At 34.8% G+C, this 13,704-nt stretch overlaps 1 protein-coding gene across 10 annotated transcripts in view; it reads left to right on the top strand.

Annotated features, from left to right (window-relative positions):
• SOX5 (SRY-box transcription factor 5) overlaps positions 1 to 13,704 on the top strand; it is a 995,891-nt gene that overhangs the window by 588,911 nt on the left and 393,276 nt on the right. The window contains exon 1 of one of the 10 annotated variants that reach the window (XM_059185766.1): positions 1,651 to 1,816. The exons of the other annotated variants lie outside the window; for them this stretch is intronic. Within the exon in view, the coding sequence (XP_059041749.1) occupies positions 1,779 to 1,816 (38 nt within the window). The 5' untranslated portion in view covers positions 1,651 to 1,778. Of the gene's footprint in view, positions 1 to 1,650; positions 1,817 to 13,704 lie in introns of those variants that run through there. 10 annotated transcript variants of the gene reach the window in all.

Genomic DNA, 13,704 nt, shown 5'->3' with positions numbered 1-13,704 from the left:
GCTGGGGGGGAATGTGTGGAAAAGAACAGGGAGTCTGGCTTTTATTTTATTTTTTTTTTTTAAAGTGAGTTCAGTGCCAGCCTGGACATTGGCTGTGCAGACTATTGAGCCATTGTCTGCTCCATTTCCAGAATAGCCCCCAGTTAATCACTTCGGCTTTGAAGGGAATTTCCTCGTGGAATTCTCCACAGAAAATCTAATCAACTGACCTGCCCTCTCAACAATGGAAGGCTTTTTTTTCTCTCTTTCCCTTATTGGGGCGGGCTCTGTAATGTAGCCTTTTGTGCAGAATGAACCCTCCCAGTAGGAGTGGAGAGCGTGTGTGAGTGACTGAGTGTGTGTGTGTGTGTGTGTGTGTGTGAAGAATGCACACTATCTCGTGTCGGTGAGTGTGTGCTTACTCCCTGACCAGATGCTGCGGTGCACGGGGCAGCCACCATCTCTGCGTGCGTGTCTGTGTAAGTGTCTTTCTCTGTGTGTGTATGTGCCTCTGTCATTTCATGTCAAAGGTACATTACCTGATTACCTTCCTCGCCTGCCAGATTTTTATCTAGATAATTGGAACTGCTATGGAGGCTGTGCCTTGCCAGCCAGCTTAGGATCTGTAAAGCCATAGTTTGTCCACCTTGTTATCTGTGGCTGCCTGGGCAGAGGAAATTAAAGAGATCCCCAGCCAGGGGAGCGCTTCCCACCCCTACCCTCCCCAGCCATCCCAAGCAGGACAGTTGGGTAGGACCATCTTTTTGTTTTCATTTTTTGGTTAGGTTTGGGTTTTTGTTCCCTCCGTGTGCGTGTTATTTTGGCATGTGGATACCTGTTCCCCTCCACATCGCACGTCGTGTTTTATGGAGTTTGGAGCTGAGGAAACTTTGGTCGGGTTGCCAGGACGTTCGCACCACTTTGTGGAAAGCACGAGCTAACAGTGAGACCGACAGAGTGAGTGACAAGTTGTTTACAGGTTTCCTTGAAGGGGCCTCTGCTATATTTCAATCTGTCAAAGTTGCTTTTCTTCCCTCAGAACAATGCCTGATTGTTGTGTGTATGTGAGTGTGTGTGTGTGTGTGTGTGTGTGTGTGTGTGTTTCCGTGTGCGCACGGAGAGAGCCTAGAAAGGGCTGAGAAGGAATAACAATTCTTTGTGTAAAAATGATATTACCAACATTTAATTTTTTTTTTGCTTAGTTAATAAATGCAGTTTAAGTCGTGGTTCTCTTAGTATACAGATTTCTCTTTTAATCAGCAGCAAATGCATTTAAAAAAAATCATACTGTTTGTGTGTGTTTGTGTGTGTGTGTGTGTGTGTGTGTGTGCGTGCGCGCGTGCGTGTGTGTGACTTTTATTATTTAGAGGAGAGAGAGTATGGGAGACGTGTTAAATGAGTTGACTTCTCACATTCGGTGATGTCTAGAAGAGAGAATTAAAAGGAAAGGACAGGCACCCTGAGGTTGTCTAGTGCCTTGCAGCCGGAGCGTGCGGCTCCGCGGAGGGGGGAGCAGCCAGACCCCGCTGCTGGAAGTGCGCTACCCCTTTAAGAGACTGGTCAAGGAGTCCTAGGAGAGGGAGAGGAGGGTGGGGGGGGGGGAAGGGGAGAGAGAGAGAGAGAGAGAGAGAGAGAGATTGAGAGAGGGAGAGAGGGAGGGAAGGAGAGAGGGAGTGAGAGAGAGAGAAGAGAAGAGAGAGAAAATCAATTGGTTTAGAAGGTTTGGACTCACTTGACAGGTTCAGTTGGAGACGATCATAGGTGGCTGCTGTGACAAAGGGAAATTGTGCTTTTCCAGCATGCTTACTGACCCTGATTTACCTCAGGAGTTTGAAAGGTGAGTACAGTTTCCCCCCTAATATATTGAAGTACAACTCTCATTTTACAGTCATCTCTGAATCAATTGGAAGATGCTTCCCTAAAACGTGTTTGTTAGAAAAGCTTTTAGCTAGTGCTTCTGCAATCTTGTTAGCTGATTTTTGTTGTGATTGCCCGGACCAAATTGAACTGATTGGCAAAGTCTCCGAGATTTCTGCTAATGTTTTTAGGTTGTGTCCTATCACAGGAAATTAAATGAACATTAAGCATCTCTCTCCCTTCCACTCGCTGGTTTTCTCTTTCTCATTCACTCTCTTACTTTCTTCCTTCATTGATATTTTTCTCCCCTCTTCACCTTTTTAAAATGCTTTTGTGCAGAGTGTTACCATTTTCAATATCTCTGTCTTGTAATTTCTGGGGTGACAGAAGGTTTCAATGGTGGTTAAAACGGAGGCTATAAGTTCCTATTTGATCCTTCCGTAAAACTTTGGAGGCTGCTTAGTAAAGCACATGACCTTTTGTTGATAGAAGAGAGTCGATTTAAAAAAAAGAAAAGAAAATTTAACATCATAGCAATGTATTAGTATATTACTCTTGAAATGTCAAGAAAGGGGAAATGGGGATGCTCCCTTTCTAAGTTTTAGTAGCTACTTTTTGTGCTGTTTGTCTTTAACCGATTTTGATTTACTTACATTTCTCCCTTTGGCCAGGATGGGAATAAGTGTATTTGTAATTAAGTAGTTCCTATTTAAAGGAATATGTGCAATATCCTTCCATTTGATGTTGTTGCAAGTAAAACAGGGTTTTGAAAGAATTTTAGCCCTCTTCGTGTTCCTATAAGTACACATTGCAGTTTTTAAATTTGAGTTCTTATCCCAGCATAAGTTCATTTTTTGGAACTATAAATAGAATTTTGTTTGCCATTAAAAAGAATTCAAACTTTGTATTCTGTATGGTGAATTAAAAAAAAAAAGCTAAAAAAAGCCAGGATGCATGATACCCAGGCTTTTTTTCATTTTCATGAAAGCTACCTTCTGTATAAACATTTGTTGTCTCTGACTATGCAATGCAGCTAGGTGCTAGACCAGCTGGTTAAAAATATGCTAAGTCAAGCTGTTCATCGCTCAGACGGCTGAATTTGATATGAAAAGACGAAAAAAGAAAGGACAAAGATTAAAACATTCTAGAAGTGAAGCAATGGAAGAGAAGAAGGGTATTGAGAAGAAAATAATGCTTGGATGTGGTCACATATTAGAGAAGCCAGCATCAGATCAAGGAAGAAAGTAAAATACCCAACATATATACTTTATCAATACTGTCTTCTTTCTTTCGTTTCTACTCTTCCTCTCGCTCTCTCTTTTTTTGAATTAGGGTACATCTTCACAAGATAATTCCGGTGAATGACTGAGCTTTCGTAACAGTCTTGAATTAATTTTTTCAAAGTTCTATATGTTAACTCTTTGGAACAGTTAGCTTTTGTTTGGAAATATAGCCTATTTCATATGTAGATATTGAAGTTATTTATATTGGGACATGCTAATTCTTAATGTTGCAGTTTGTTAATATACCACAGTAACTTTTCTAGCCTGTATCAAGTAGCACATGATTATCTTCAACTCTATACTTTTTTGAGAATAAAACTCTGAGCTTGATTTGTAAGCCTGTTAACAGACTGTTCTTATAAAAAGGTAGTTACATATTAACAGGCTGTAACCTATTTCTCTATATAGGCAAGCTTTCCTGCTGTGAACCTTATTTGTATTTTTTCAATTATCTCTTTTAAACTAAACTTTTCCCCTTTCTATTCTGATGCTCAAATCTCTTAACATTTTTTTTTTTACCTTCTGGTGAGAATTTTGCCTTTTTTTTTTTTTTTTTTGGTCACCCAAAGTCATGCTTCTCTTGCTGGCTAATTAAATAAGAAAGTGATAATCAATAGAGTTATTAATATAGACAGCATATTTGGAAATATGAATAGCTAAATCATTTTTTAAATGTCATACAGTATAAAATTTCCTAATAATTTCCCCTGTGGCTGTAATTGGTAATACAGACAAAAATCTCGTAATTCATTACTATTTGTTTACATTGAATTTGTACGACTGAGTGTATCTATAGTCACCCACATAGAGTATTTTGCAAATTAAATATTGAATATTTATATTCTCCAAAGGAGGTATGTGTGCTGTTACTGCACTATCATATATAGTGAGCTTTTTTTTTTTTTTTTTTGTCTTTTCAAGTATTGCAACTTTCGTTGAATAAGTAGGTCATTTCCATTGAGTGTTAATTTTTATTCTGTTTGCTCACCTGCCATAGATGAGTTGTTCACTCAAACTTAGTCATAAATCTGTAAAGAAGACTTCTACATCTCTTTATAAAATAAAGAAGTTTGCTGTGGAGGATATAAATAGGTAGCTTGGGGTTCATGTATTTTGGAAGTTTTATGTGATTTTTTTTCTGACTTCATTGGTGTAGTCTTGTTCGTCTTCTTTTATTCTTTCCAACCTGTAGACGACTTTGAACTGTAAGGAATATTGAAAACTTACCAGGATCAGAATTTGGATTTAGATTTGTGATGTCTGTATTATCGGCCCTAGAAATGAACATGGTCAATACTGTCAGACTAATAAGCACTTGTTAAATAATTCAGAAGTAGTAACAGTTTCATTGTTAAAAAAATGATGAGGAGGTAGAGCAAATTGAACAGTGATTGTAAAAAGTAAAGAAGTAGAAATCTTCTATTTTTATTTTTAAGCATCGCTGTCATAACTGATTATGATTAATGAAAAATATAATTCTCAGTGGGAGGTGTATAGGCAAAGTGTGTTCTAAGACATTATTTGTAAGCAGAGTCTTTTACATCATACTATTTAGGGGAAACATAACTGGCAACATGGTCTAAATGTTAGTAATAGCATCATGAGAAAGAACACTTGAACTTTCCTAAAATTTTTAAAAGAAGACAGTGTAATAGATAATAAAAAATTTAGACATAAGGTTTTTCCTTTCAGAATACCATCCATTTTTTTTTCATATTCCTAGAATGAAAATATTTAAAACACTTGCCTTACATATCAATATTAGCTTGTGTTTAGTGAACAAAAAGGAATTTTTGATACTATTAGTAGTATCAAATAAATTTTCAATTTATTTCTTTTATGTTTGTATTTATCCTATCTGATTATAGTGTATTCATTTTATGACTAAGTTACTTGTTAGAATTTTCAATTGCTTATGTTAGAGATTTAATTAAAAAGCAAGTATAAGATGATTGCTTAGGAAGACAGTCTGATAATGTCTAGAAAAAAAAGTTGGGATCGAAGGTAGTGAGATGAAGAAAATTAAGCTTATAGTATCACCTCTTTGCTTCTCTCAAAACGGGTGCAGACAACAGCCTGTCTATTCTACATGTTGAAAGGAACACTATAGGAATAAAACCTTCTGCAATAAAAATCTAACTTACTTACTTTATATTCCCCTCAAATTTATCTGTGGTCACACTGGCTTAAGAAATACGTTTTCTTGACATTAGGAAAATTTTAAGTGGTGTTTTTTTGTTTTTGTTTTTTGTTTTTTTCTGAAGAGACAAATATAAATCAGGTAAATCAGGTACTGTGAAAAACTAATTTGTATAATTACCATGAAAAATAACTATTAGTTGGCTGTAAGACTGTCTCTGATATTAGCGGTACTAAAGTTTGGCCATAATGATAAAATATTTATTACCCAGACAGATTTATTCAGCATAGTTAGAAACTTCATGAGTGATAAGTACATTCAAGTTAGCAGGTAACCTCCAGGTGTGAATCAAAGAAAAGTTATCTTTTCACATCTGTCACCTTATCACAACTGTAAAACCTCTAAGTTTGATATTGTATTTTTAGGACGTCTTGATATATGCCTTTGCTCATTTTATTTATTTTTATCTACTTTATCTCCTCTACTTTGTAGAGTAAAAGGTGCCTACTACTGACTATAGATTTTAATTACTATCTCAATAATTTGCAAGCTAATTTGGCCAAGATACTAGTTTAGAATACAACTTGCCCAAAGAACTAGACACACTAGACTTCCCTCATAGTTGAGTCCTGTCCCAAGGACTTAACAGGAGACCTGCCTGATTACGAAGAACAATTAAGGGTTAAATGTCAGGTGGCACTGTGTACTGCTCAATGCTTAGCAGGTTGACAGATAGGAGAAATGTGTGAATATTATGATTACTTCACATGTTGATGTGTTTTCTTATGTTTCTCAAATATAATAAGCGCTTGATAACAGGATAACGTATTTACCTGTTCTTAGGGAGCTTTTAACTGAAATCTGTGTGTGCATCATACCTGAGAGGCAAATAATAAGACCAACTCTAATGCTTTAGCACATGATTCCTCCATAGAATTGGAAGCTGTTTCAGGTGGATTATATTCATAATGCATTTAAAAAGCAAAATTACATTCCTGGATAAAGTCTGATCTTTATTGTCTGTTCTTTCCACTATCAATTCTGCAAACACCTAATGAGTGTATGTATAACGCAGATGTGTATTATGTAGAATGAACATCTCTCTCCTTTTTAGAGGTTAAAAAAATAAGCATAAAGGATGGATTTTTGTTTTCTCCCATAATTTGTTATTCATTTATAAGTTCCATGAAGTTAACTAACAGCATGGGAAATAAACCAATCTGGATATCTCTCTTGTACGAACTCCCATACAGTTTAATGTCAGGTGTCTGACTCAGATGATAGCAGTCAGATAAAAAGATGTACAAAGATTTAACCAAAATATGAAACATCGTCCTTTTAATGGGAAAATTCTGTTGAGCAAGAAATGGACTAAAACACAGAAAATTCTTCCTTACATCATTCATTCTGTCCTTTCCTTTTCATTGATTGATAGCATCGTCATTTCTATTAAATTTAAAACTTGAATGCGTGACCAAATGATATTGCTAGAGAAGAAAAAAATGAAGGGCTGTTAGTATTTAGCTTCAGTGAATAGTGTTTATTTGGGACCCTTTAAGAGAATGCTTCATATTCTTTCATTTTAACCAGGAGCTGATAATGGTTCAGGAGAAGACCTTTTATTCGTTCTGATTTCTGTGTTTTCTCCTGCAGTTTGGAAACTGCGTTCCCTTTCCTTTCGCACTATCTGTTCTTCTCTTCACTTACTAGTTGAGAGTTCATACATCTCCTCTGGAGATCCTGTGGCGTATGGTTCTGCTTGTCCAATAGGGGGGTGTTGCATTTCTACACATTCAGTATCCTTTTCCCTTGGAGGCTGAGAGTAAAACCTCAGCAGTATTCCCTGCCTTTGCCAGCCTGAGGAGTCAGAGACTCAAAGTTGTTCCCAGCTCTTGCGCCTTCATTGTAGAGCTGCATTCGGCTCAGTGGGCTGCCGAGAAGGACCAGACCGAAACAAGATTTAGAAGAATTCTGGTGAGAACTGTTTATAGGGATATGGTATTTTAAAAGAATGTGGTAAACAAACAGAATTGTGGCATAAACAAAGATAATTAGCATAAACAATGTCGTTTTAGGACAGGTGGTTTAAAAAAACAAACAAAACAAAAAACCCAAATATGAACCCAACTTGAATGCTGCCAGTTTGGAACCACTGAACCTTAATCTGTACTTCATGAGAATTACCCAGGTTTGTTGATAAACTTGTTAACATGCTTTTTCTGTTTCTTTTGTATCATTTTCCGGTCATTATGCCCTTTTGTCACCCAGCTTGAAAGTAATTAATCTATTACAAGGTAGTTTAAGGACTTTTACCCATAAAACATGACAGAAGGAAAATTAAAAACAAAAGCTTGTAGATGTTCATAGGCATTTGAAGTCAGCGTTGAACCTTTAATCAATTCAAACCTGAACTCGTCTCATTGTATTTTAAATCTCTCTTTCTTTTATCTAAGTAACATTTCAGTTACTTGGTCTTTGATGTTAATACATTTACTTTTGTATCACTTTGGAATTCAGGGTTTTCTGTTGTTGTTGTTGTTTATTTTTGGGTTTTTGTTTTGTTTTGTTTTTTAGCCTCCCCCACTCAATGGCTGAATCATCACTTGTGTTGTATGTTTATTTCTAAGTGTTGCTTATTGTTTCTTCCTATTTTCTTTATAACTTAGTGAAGATGGTGTAGCAGTATGTATCTGGCTGGGGATCACGCAGTATGAAGATGCTAGTTGTTGTGAACCACATTATCTAAACCTGCTCTGCTGGCATGATGAATTTTTATCTGGAGACATTTAGGTTAATTACTAAATGACATTTTTTTTCTTAATGTCTTATGTCTTATACTGAAATATTTTGACTTTATTGAAATGTGAAGTGTGGTGAACAGAAAGCTGTTTGTTTTTCTTGCATTAAGGTCCAAAGTAGTTTTTGGTAAACTAAAAAGATTTTTTTCCCCCCTCTTCATTTTCACATGGAGAATGGGGACCAGGAATTCCAAGTAGGTATCTCTGGTATTCTGTAGCCCTTCTCTTTGCTGAAATGAAAGCATTTGTGAATGAGTTTTGGTTTCTTGGAGTTATAAAAATGTGTGTAAACTAGTAAACCATGTCTCATTCATGTGCTATGGAGATTTCTCGTACTTCAGGGACAAAAATAATTTGGCTACTAACGAATTAGGGCTACCTGCCAGTGCCAACACATACTGTAGGTAAGAGGAACACTATAAAGAAAAGCTGCTGGCAGCAAATCCATTGAAACTTTCATATGTAACAGCGTTCTATTTCTGCTCTTCACATCTTTGAAAGAATGTGTTTTTTAGAAAAGAAAATGTTGAGAAACAGAAAATATGATCTTTCTTAAAAATGTATTAGTAGCTTTGTTTTTAATATTTCTCATTGTGGAGATGCATAGAGTTTGATTATGTTCTATGCTCATGTGCCTCTGCCCTACCTATCCCAGTCATTTCTGTCACATTGAAACCTAAGAATCAGATGGACTGAGAATAGGTGTAATATGAAGAAATGAAATTCACTGTGGAGGCCCCCCTCCCCCCAAAAAACACACTCAGGACCTTTTATAAGGTTTCTATACTGGCGGTTTAAGAGAGATCAGTTGGGAGGCTGAGCTGCAATTTTATAAATGAGTGTTCTCTCCTTAAGGGCTTCAGGAACACTACAGAGAAAAGAAGGGAAAGGGTTAACCTGCTTGGCTGGTTGATATATTTTTTTTAATCTAGGAGTAAAAGAAGACATAAGCCCAAAAAGTGTTTGGTTGGTACATTTTTAATCAAAATTTATTTCAAAAGGTAGTCAGTGATTTACTTTAGTACTGATTTTGTTTTGTTTTCGTATTAATTAGGATTAAGATACCAAGGTGGTAGTTTGGAAATTGGTTGTAGAACTTTCACGTATGATCTGTTGAATTGTCATTTTCAAAAATTTTGTATTTCTCTAATAAAAGAACATTGTAATGAAAAAGAAGCACAAACACTGAAAATGAGAAATAGCCTTCACATGAGAACACAAAATGAGAAAAATAATGCTGTATTATGCTGTACTTTTTCCACTCACAGTTACTATAGGCTGCTTGAAAAAGTTCTAAAACATTTTATTCCAATTCTGAAGTTAAGGTCTAACTTGTTTGCCTACAATTATTTCTTTGGGTTATTTACCTGGGCCCAGAGTTTGTTGGGCAATAATTTACAAAGTCCAAAGACTTTATTTTTACTCTTTTCCTGATGTCTCTTTGTTTCACCCCCCCCCCCACTTATTTGCTATTGAGTTTCATCATATGTTTGAAAAGAGTTTGCAGGAATATGTCACACAACATTAACAGTGCTATTTCTTTGCTTCTTTTTCATCAGCACCTATAAGAGATCTATGTTGAAGATTTGTTAGAATAATATATAGTGTTCATATTATTTAGTAGAGAAAGGAATGAGTTGGTGATCAAACTATGCAATTTCTGATTCCTTTATTAATTCAGTTTGGACCTTGAATGAGTGATAATTGAATATATAATATCAGATTCAGATTGTCATCTCTCCCATAATATCAGCAGGATGTGAAGAAAACTTTTATGTAATATTCCAAGTACCATTAATCAAACAACACCTAGGAGTAGAAAAACAAAGATAACAATGAATGCTATTTCTGAGGCAAAAACTTCTATTTCCCTTTAGCCCTAAGCATAGCTAGAATATGGGAAATAAGGAAAAGTTATTGTTTTTAGAGCACTAAGGATTATGGGATATAAATATGGTGGTGTAATTTTTTCTAAAAAAAAATTAACATTACTGGAAAAATAAAATGGATCTAATTTGACCTAAAAACAATTTAGGAATATTTAATGATTTAAAAGCATTATTTTAGAGAAAGAAAGCATATCCAAAAGGTCCTGATAGCAATTTAAAGAATCAAAGTGAAGGAATAGAATATATAGACTTTTATAAGTAAACTAAAAGATAATTGGGAGTCTCTAAGACTTCTGTGAAGAATATATATAATAGTATTCCAGCTTGAGAAATCTGAAGGTAGTATTGTCATGCATATTGAAGGAACAATTTGAATTCAAAAAGTTTGGTAGCTCAAGATATGCTTGAATAATATTGGGGAATATTTGAGATTTTGGATAGAGATGAGGAAGTTGAGTGTTAGAGGCCTAAGGCGTACATAACAAATGAAAATATTTTGTGGGCTTTGAGTATATTTCTCCTAAGACATAGAAAAATTTCCTCTCTTTTTGGTAAACATTTATATTTGTCAGTATCCTCACTGATTTTTTTTTTCCCTAAGTAAAATATATGGAGAGGATTATTAGCTGGGTATAACATCTCAAGTTCTAGTTCTCCCCTATAGACTGAGAAGTTGTTTTGTGTCTTAGGGGATGCATCTGTAAAATGTGAAGATATGCTGGGTAATTTCTAAAGTCTTTGACCTTTGAAATTTTATTACCTTGGACTCCATTTGAAAGATCCCTAGCTCCTTACTCTAGTGGTCAGAATTCTTACATTTATGCAACTGTTGAGAGCCAGAGTATTTTATACTCCCAGCCCTTCCATGGGGGAATCACTTCTCAGTTTACCAGTCTGTTGAGTGGTATTGTGCAGGAACAAATAGTCATAGTATATTTTAGGAGTTTTAAATCTAAGAACTAGCTCTAATTCTTATTCAGGATTAAGTTCTCAAATTTGCTATGAACTAGTTTGAAGCCGATGGTTCAAAAGAGAGGATTCATGTTTTATGTGGTTGAAACTCTCAGGTGCCTCAGATCGCTATCCTCAACTATTATGAATACCATGAAAAATAAATTATATATGGACTATTGAAAAGGGAATTATGGGGCAATATGAAAAGCTTGAGAGTGACATTTTAGGTCAAAGAGCTTGACATATTTATAAGAATAAGATAAAAGAAAAAAAAAAGAAAAGGCTAGAAAGTAGAGCATCAGGACAACCCTCGGGCTATGGACAGTATATATCTTTATATGAATAAATAAAACACTGGGTAGGAAAGTGGTAAGATTAATTAAGACTATAAACAGGTAGCCCAAAGAAAGATTTTAGGTGGTTCCCAAAATAAATTAGTCAATTATTAGGATCATGTCAACCAACCTTATATGCAATAGTTGGTGGCTGGCAATTTTAGGAAAATAAATGTTAAACCCTAAAGCAAGAAGTAGAGGAATAAACAATGAAAGATGCACTTAAAAAGCTATATTATCTGAAAGGGCAAGCTTCACATATTGTTAATATGCTACATTCGGCAGATTGCTTGCTTTTTTTTTTTTTTTTTTAACACAGTGTTTGGAAAAAAAAAAAGTGTAGTTATACCATCAGCAACATAATCTGTGACTCCGTATCCAAGGACTTTCTGTATTATATGTACTTTGAAAATATGGCTATGGTATGACAAAGTCCTTGTACAGATTAGTTGTAAGTTTTAAATATAGATTCACACATTTAGGATAACATAGGAATTGGCTATTAGTTAAAATTCATTATTTGCTTAATAATTCAGATACAGAATTTTTAAAATTTCTATTCCTGCTACTTTAATTTAAGAATAAAGAATGGGTGTTATTCTCTTATTCTCTTGGTACAGAAATAAAGGTTGTAAACAAAACAAACAGAAAAGGACCTTGCTGCACCAGAACTACATTTAGAACTAGGACCAAAGGGAAATGTGCAAATATCCTACTGTTAAATAAGAAAGAAAATCTGGAAATCATCCAGTTGAGCAACTTACTGCTAATATATTTTATAATATAGCATTTAGTGATATACAAAGTTGGCATATGTTCCTACAGTTTCTAAATCAAGAATTAAAACTTTGTAATGTGTAAGTCATTTAAATTCTTTGGGTTTCAGCCATGCTTCTATAAAATGGGCTTTAAAATGAGTATAAAATTATTTATCCCCTAATTCTTATGAGTCATTTTAAACTTATGAAAATTTATAAAAATATTTGGATTATCTCTGAATGCAAGCCACTGAATTCAGACTTTGAAAAAAATTATTTTTGATAACATACATGTTAGCATATGAAATAATGTCTATAAGAAATTCATTGACTTATTTTTAAAATTTTGTTGTAGCTACAACTATAATTATCTTAAATGCATTTATGATTATTGATCCCAGGTAAATTGTATCTCTGTAGCAGCAACATAGCATAGCTTCCTCTGCTTACTGCTAGTAATGAAATATCCTAAAACTACTTCTCTTCCCCTTTAATATATAAGAAATATGATACACTAAAAGCTATTTTTGCAAGTGTCAGTATATCAAGTATGAAAATAATGCATTTCCTGATCTAACATATTCCTATATTTTAAACTATGCAAATTAAAACTCATTTATTTGTATATTGTCATAAAAATGAATCATTTTATATAAAAATACTGGACAAAAAAGAATTTTTTATTAAGATAAAAAGGGTCACTTGCTTTGTAAAGCATTGTTTGTACAAATATTTTGAAAGTAGGAAAATACTAAACTTGAAGAAAGTTATCTATACCAATGGAGTGCATCATAGATTTTCATGGTGAAAGCAGCATGAGGAGTTTTGCATTAGCTACCTATTTCTTATATTCTGGGTGAAGCTTGGGAAAATTTATAGATTTCTTTTTATGGGCAGCTGTATAACAAGCAAACAAAAACATCCAAGAAACAGAAACTTGGTTTTTGATATAAAATTGTTTTCCACTGGTATCATCTGTTGGAAGCCAGAAGCCATCCAAAGTGCTGATACCAATTTAAGAAGATGATCTTTTGCCTTAATTATACATCTGGGAAATATTAGCTGAACATTTTGTGGAGAACAGTGAATACCTTAGTTGCCAGTTGTCTAAAATGCTGCTAATGATCGACATAGTGCCAGTGTTTTGATGGCTAAAACCTAGGCTGAATATGAATACAAAGAACACAGTTGGGGGAAAAAAAAGCACACGTTTTACACAAAACAGATTTCAACCATCTGCTTGGCACTTAAGTTTGCGACTATAGGCAATATATGAAAGAGACCACTGTCCATGTTATGAATGGTATCACTTTTATTGGTACCTTAGAAAAACCATAGGGTTTTGAAAGCATATATAACCCATGATTTTCTTTAGCTAAATAATGAAAACAAGGGCCTCAGCCAAAATTTTGTTCCCTCTATAATCTCTTCTAGGTCAGTCTTCTTTTCCTAGCAAAATGGGTTTCGCTAATAAAGTAGGTCTTAGTTCCACACCTCAGGATATTAAAATATACCAGACAACTCTACACAAGTCGCCCTTAGGACGAGAACCCCAGATGGTTATGAGATAAAATACTGTTTGCTTTAGGAATAGGTTATATTCCTGAGTCTGTTGCCTGAATACTATGGTGCATGTCAAATCAGCATGGAAGTTAATGGTCCAGAAGCACTTCTGAATTTAATGCTTTCCCATTTGTTCTGAATTTATAGT

The sequence above is a fragment of the Mustela lutreola genome, chromosome 8 (assembly GCF_030435805.1).
Source record: "Mustela lutreola isolate mMusLut2 chromosome 8, mMusLut2.pri, whole genome shotgun sequence".
In the NCBI taxonomy this organism is placed as follows: Eukaryota; Metazoa; Chordata; class Mammalia; order Carnivora; family Mustelidae; genus Mustela; species Mustela lutreola.
The sequence above is the reverse complement of the archived record's forward strand: the minus strand, read 5'-3'. Positions and strand labels throughout refer to the sequence as shown.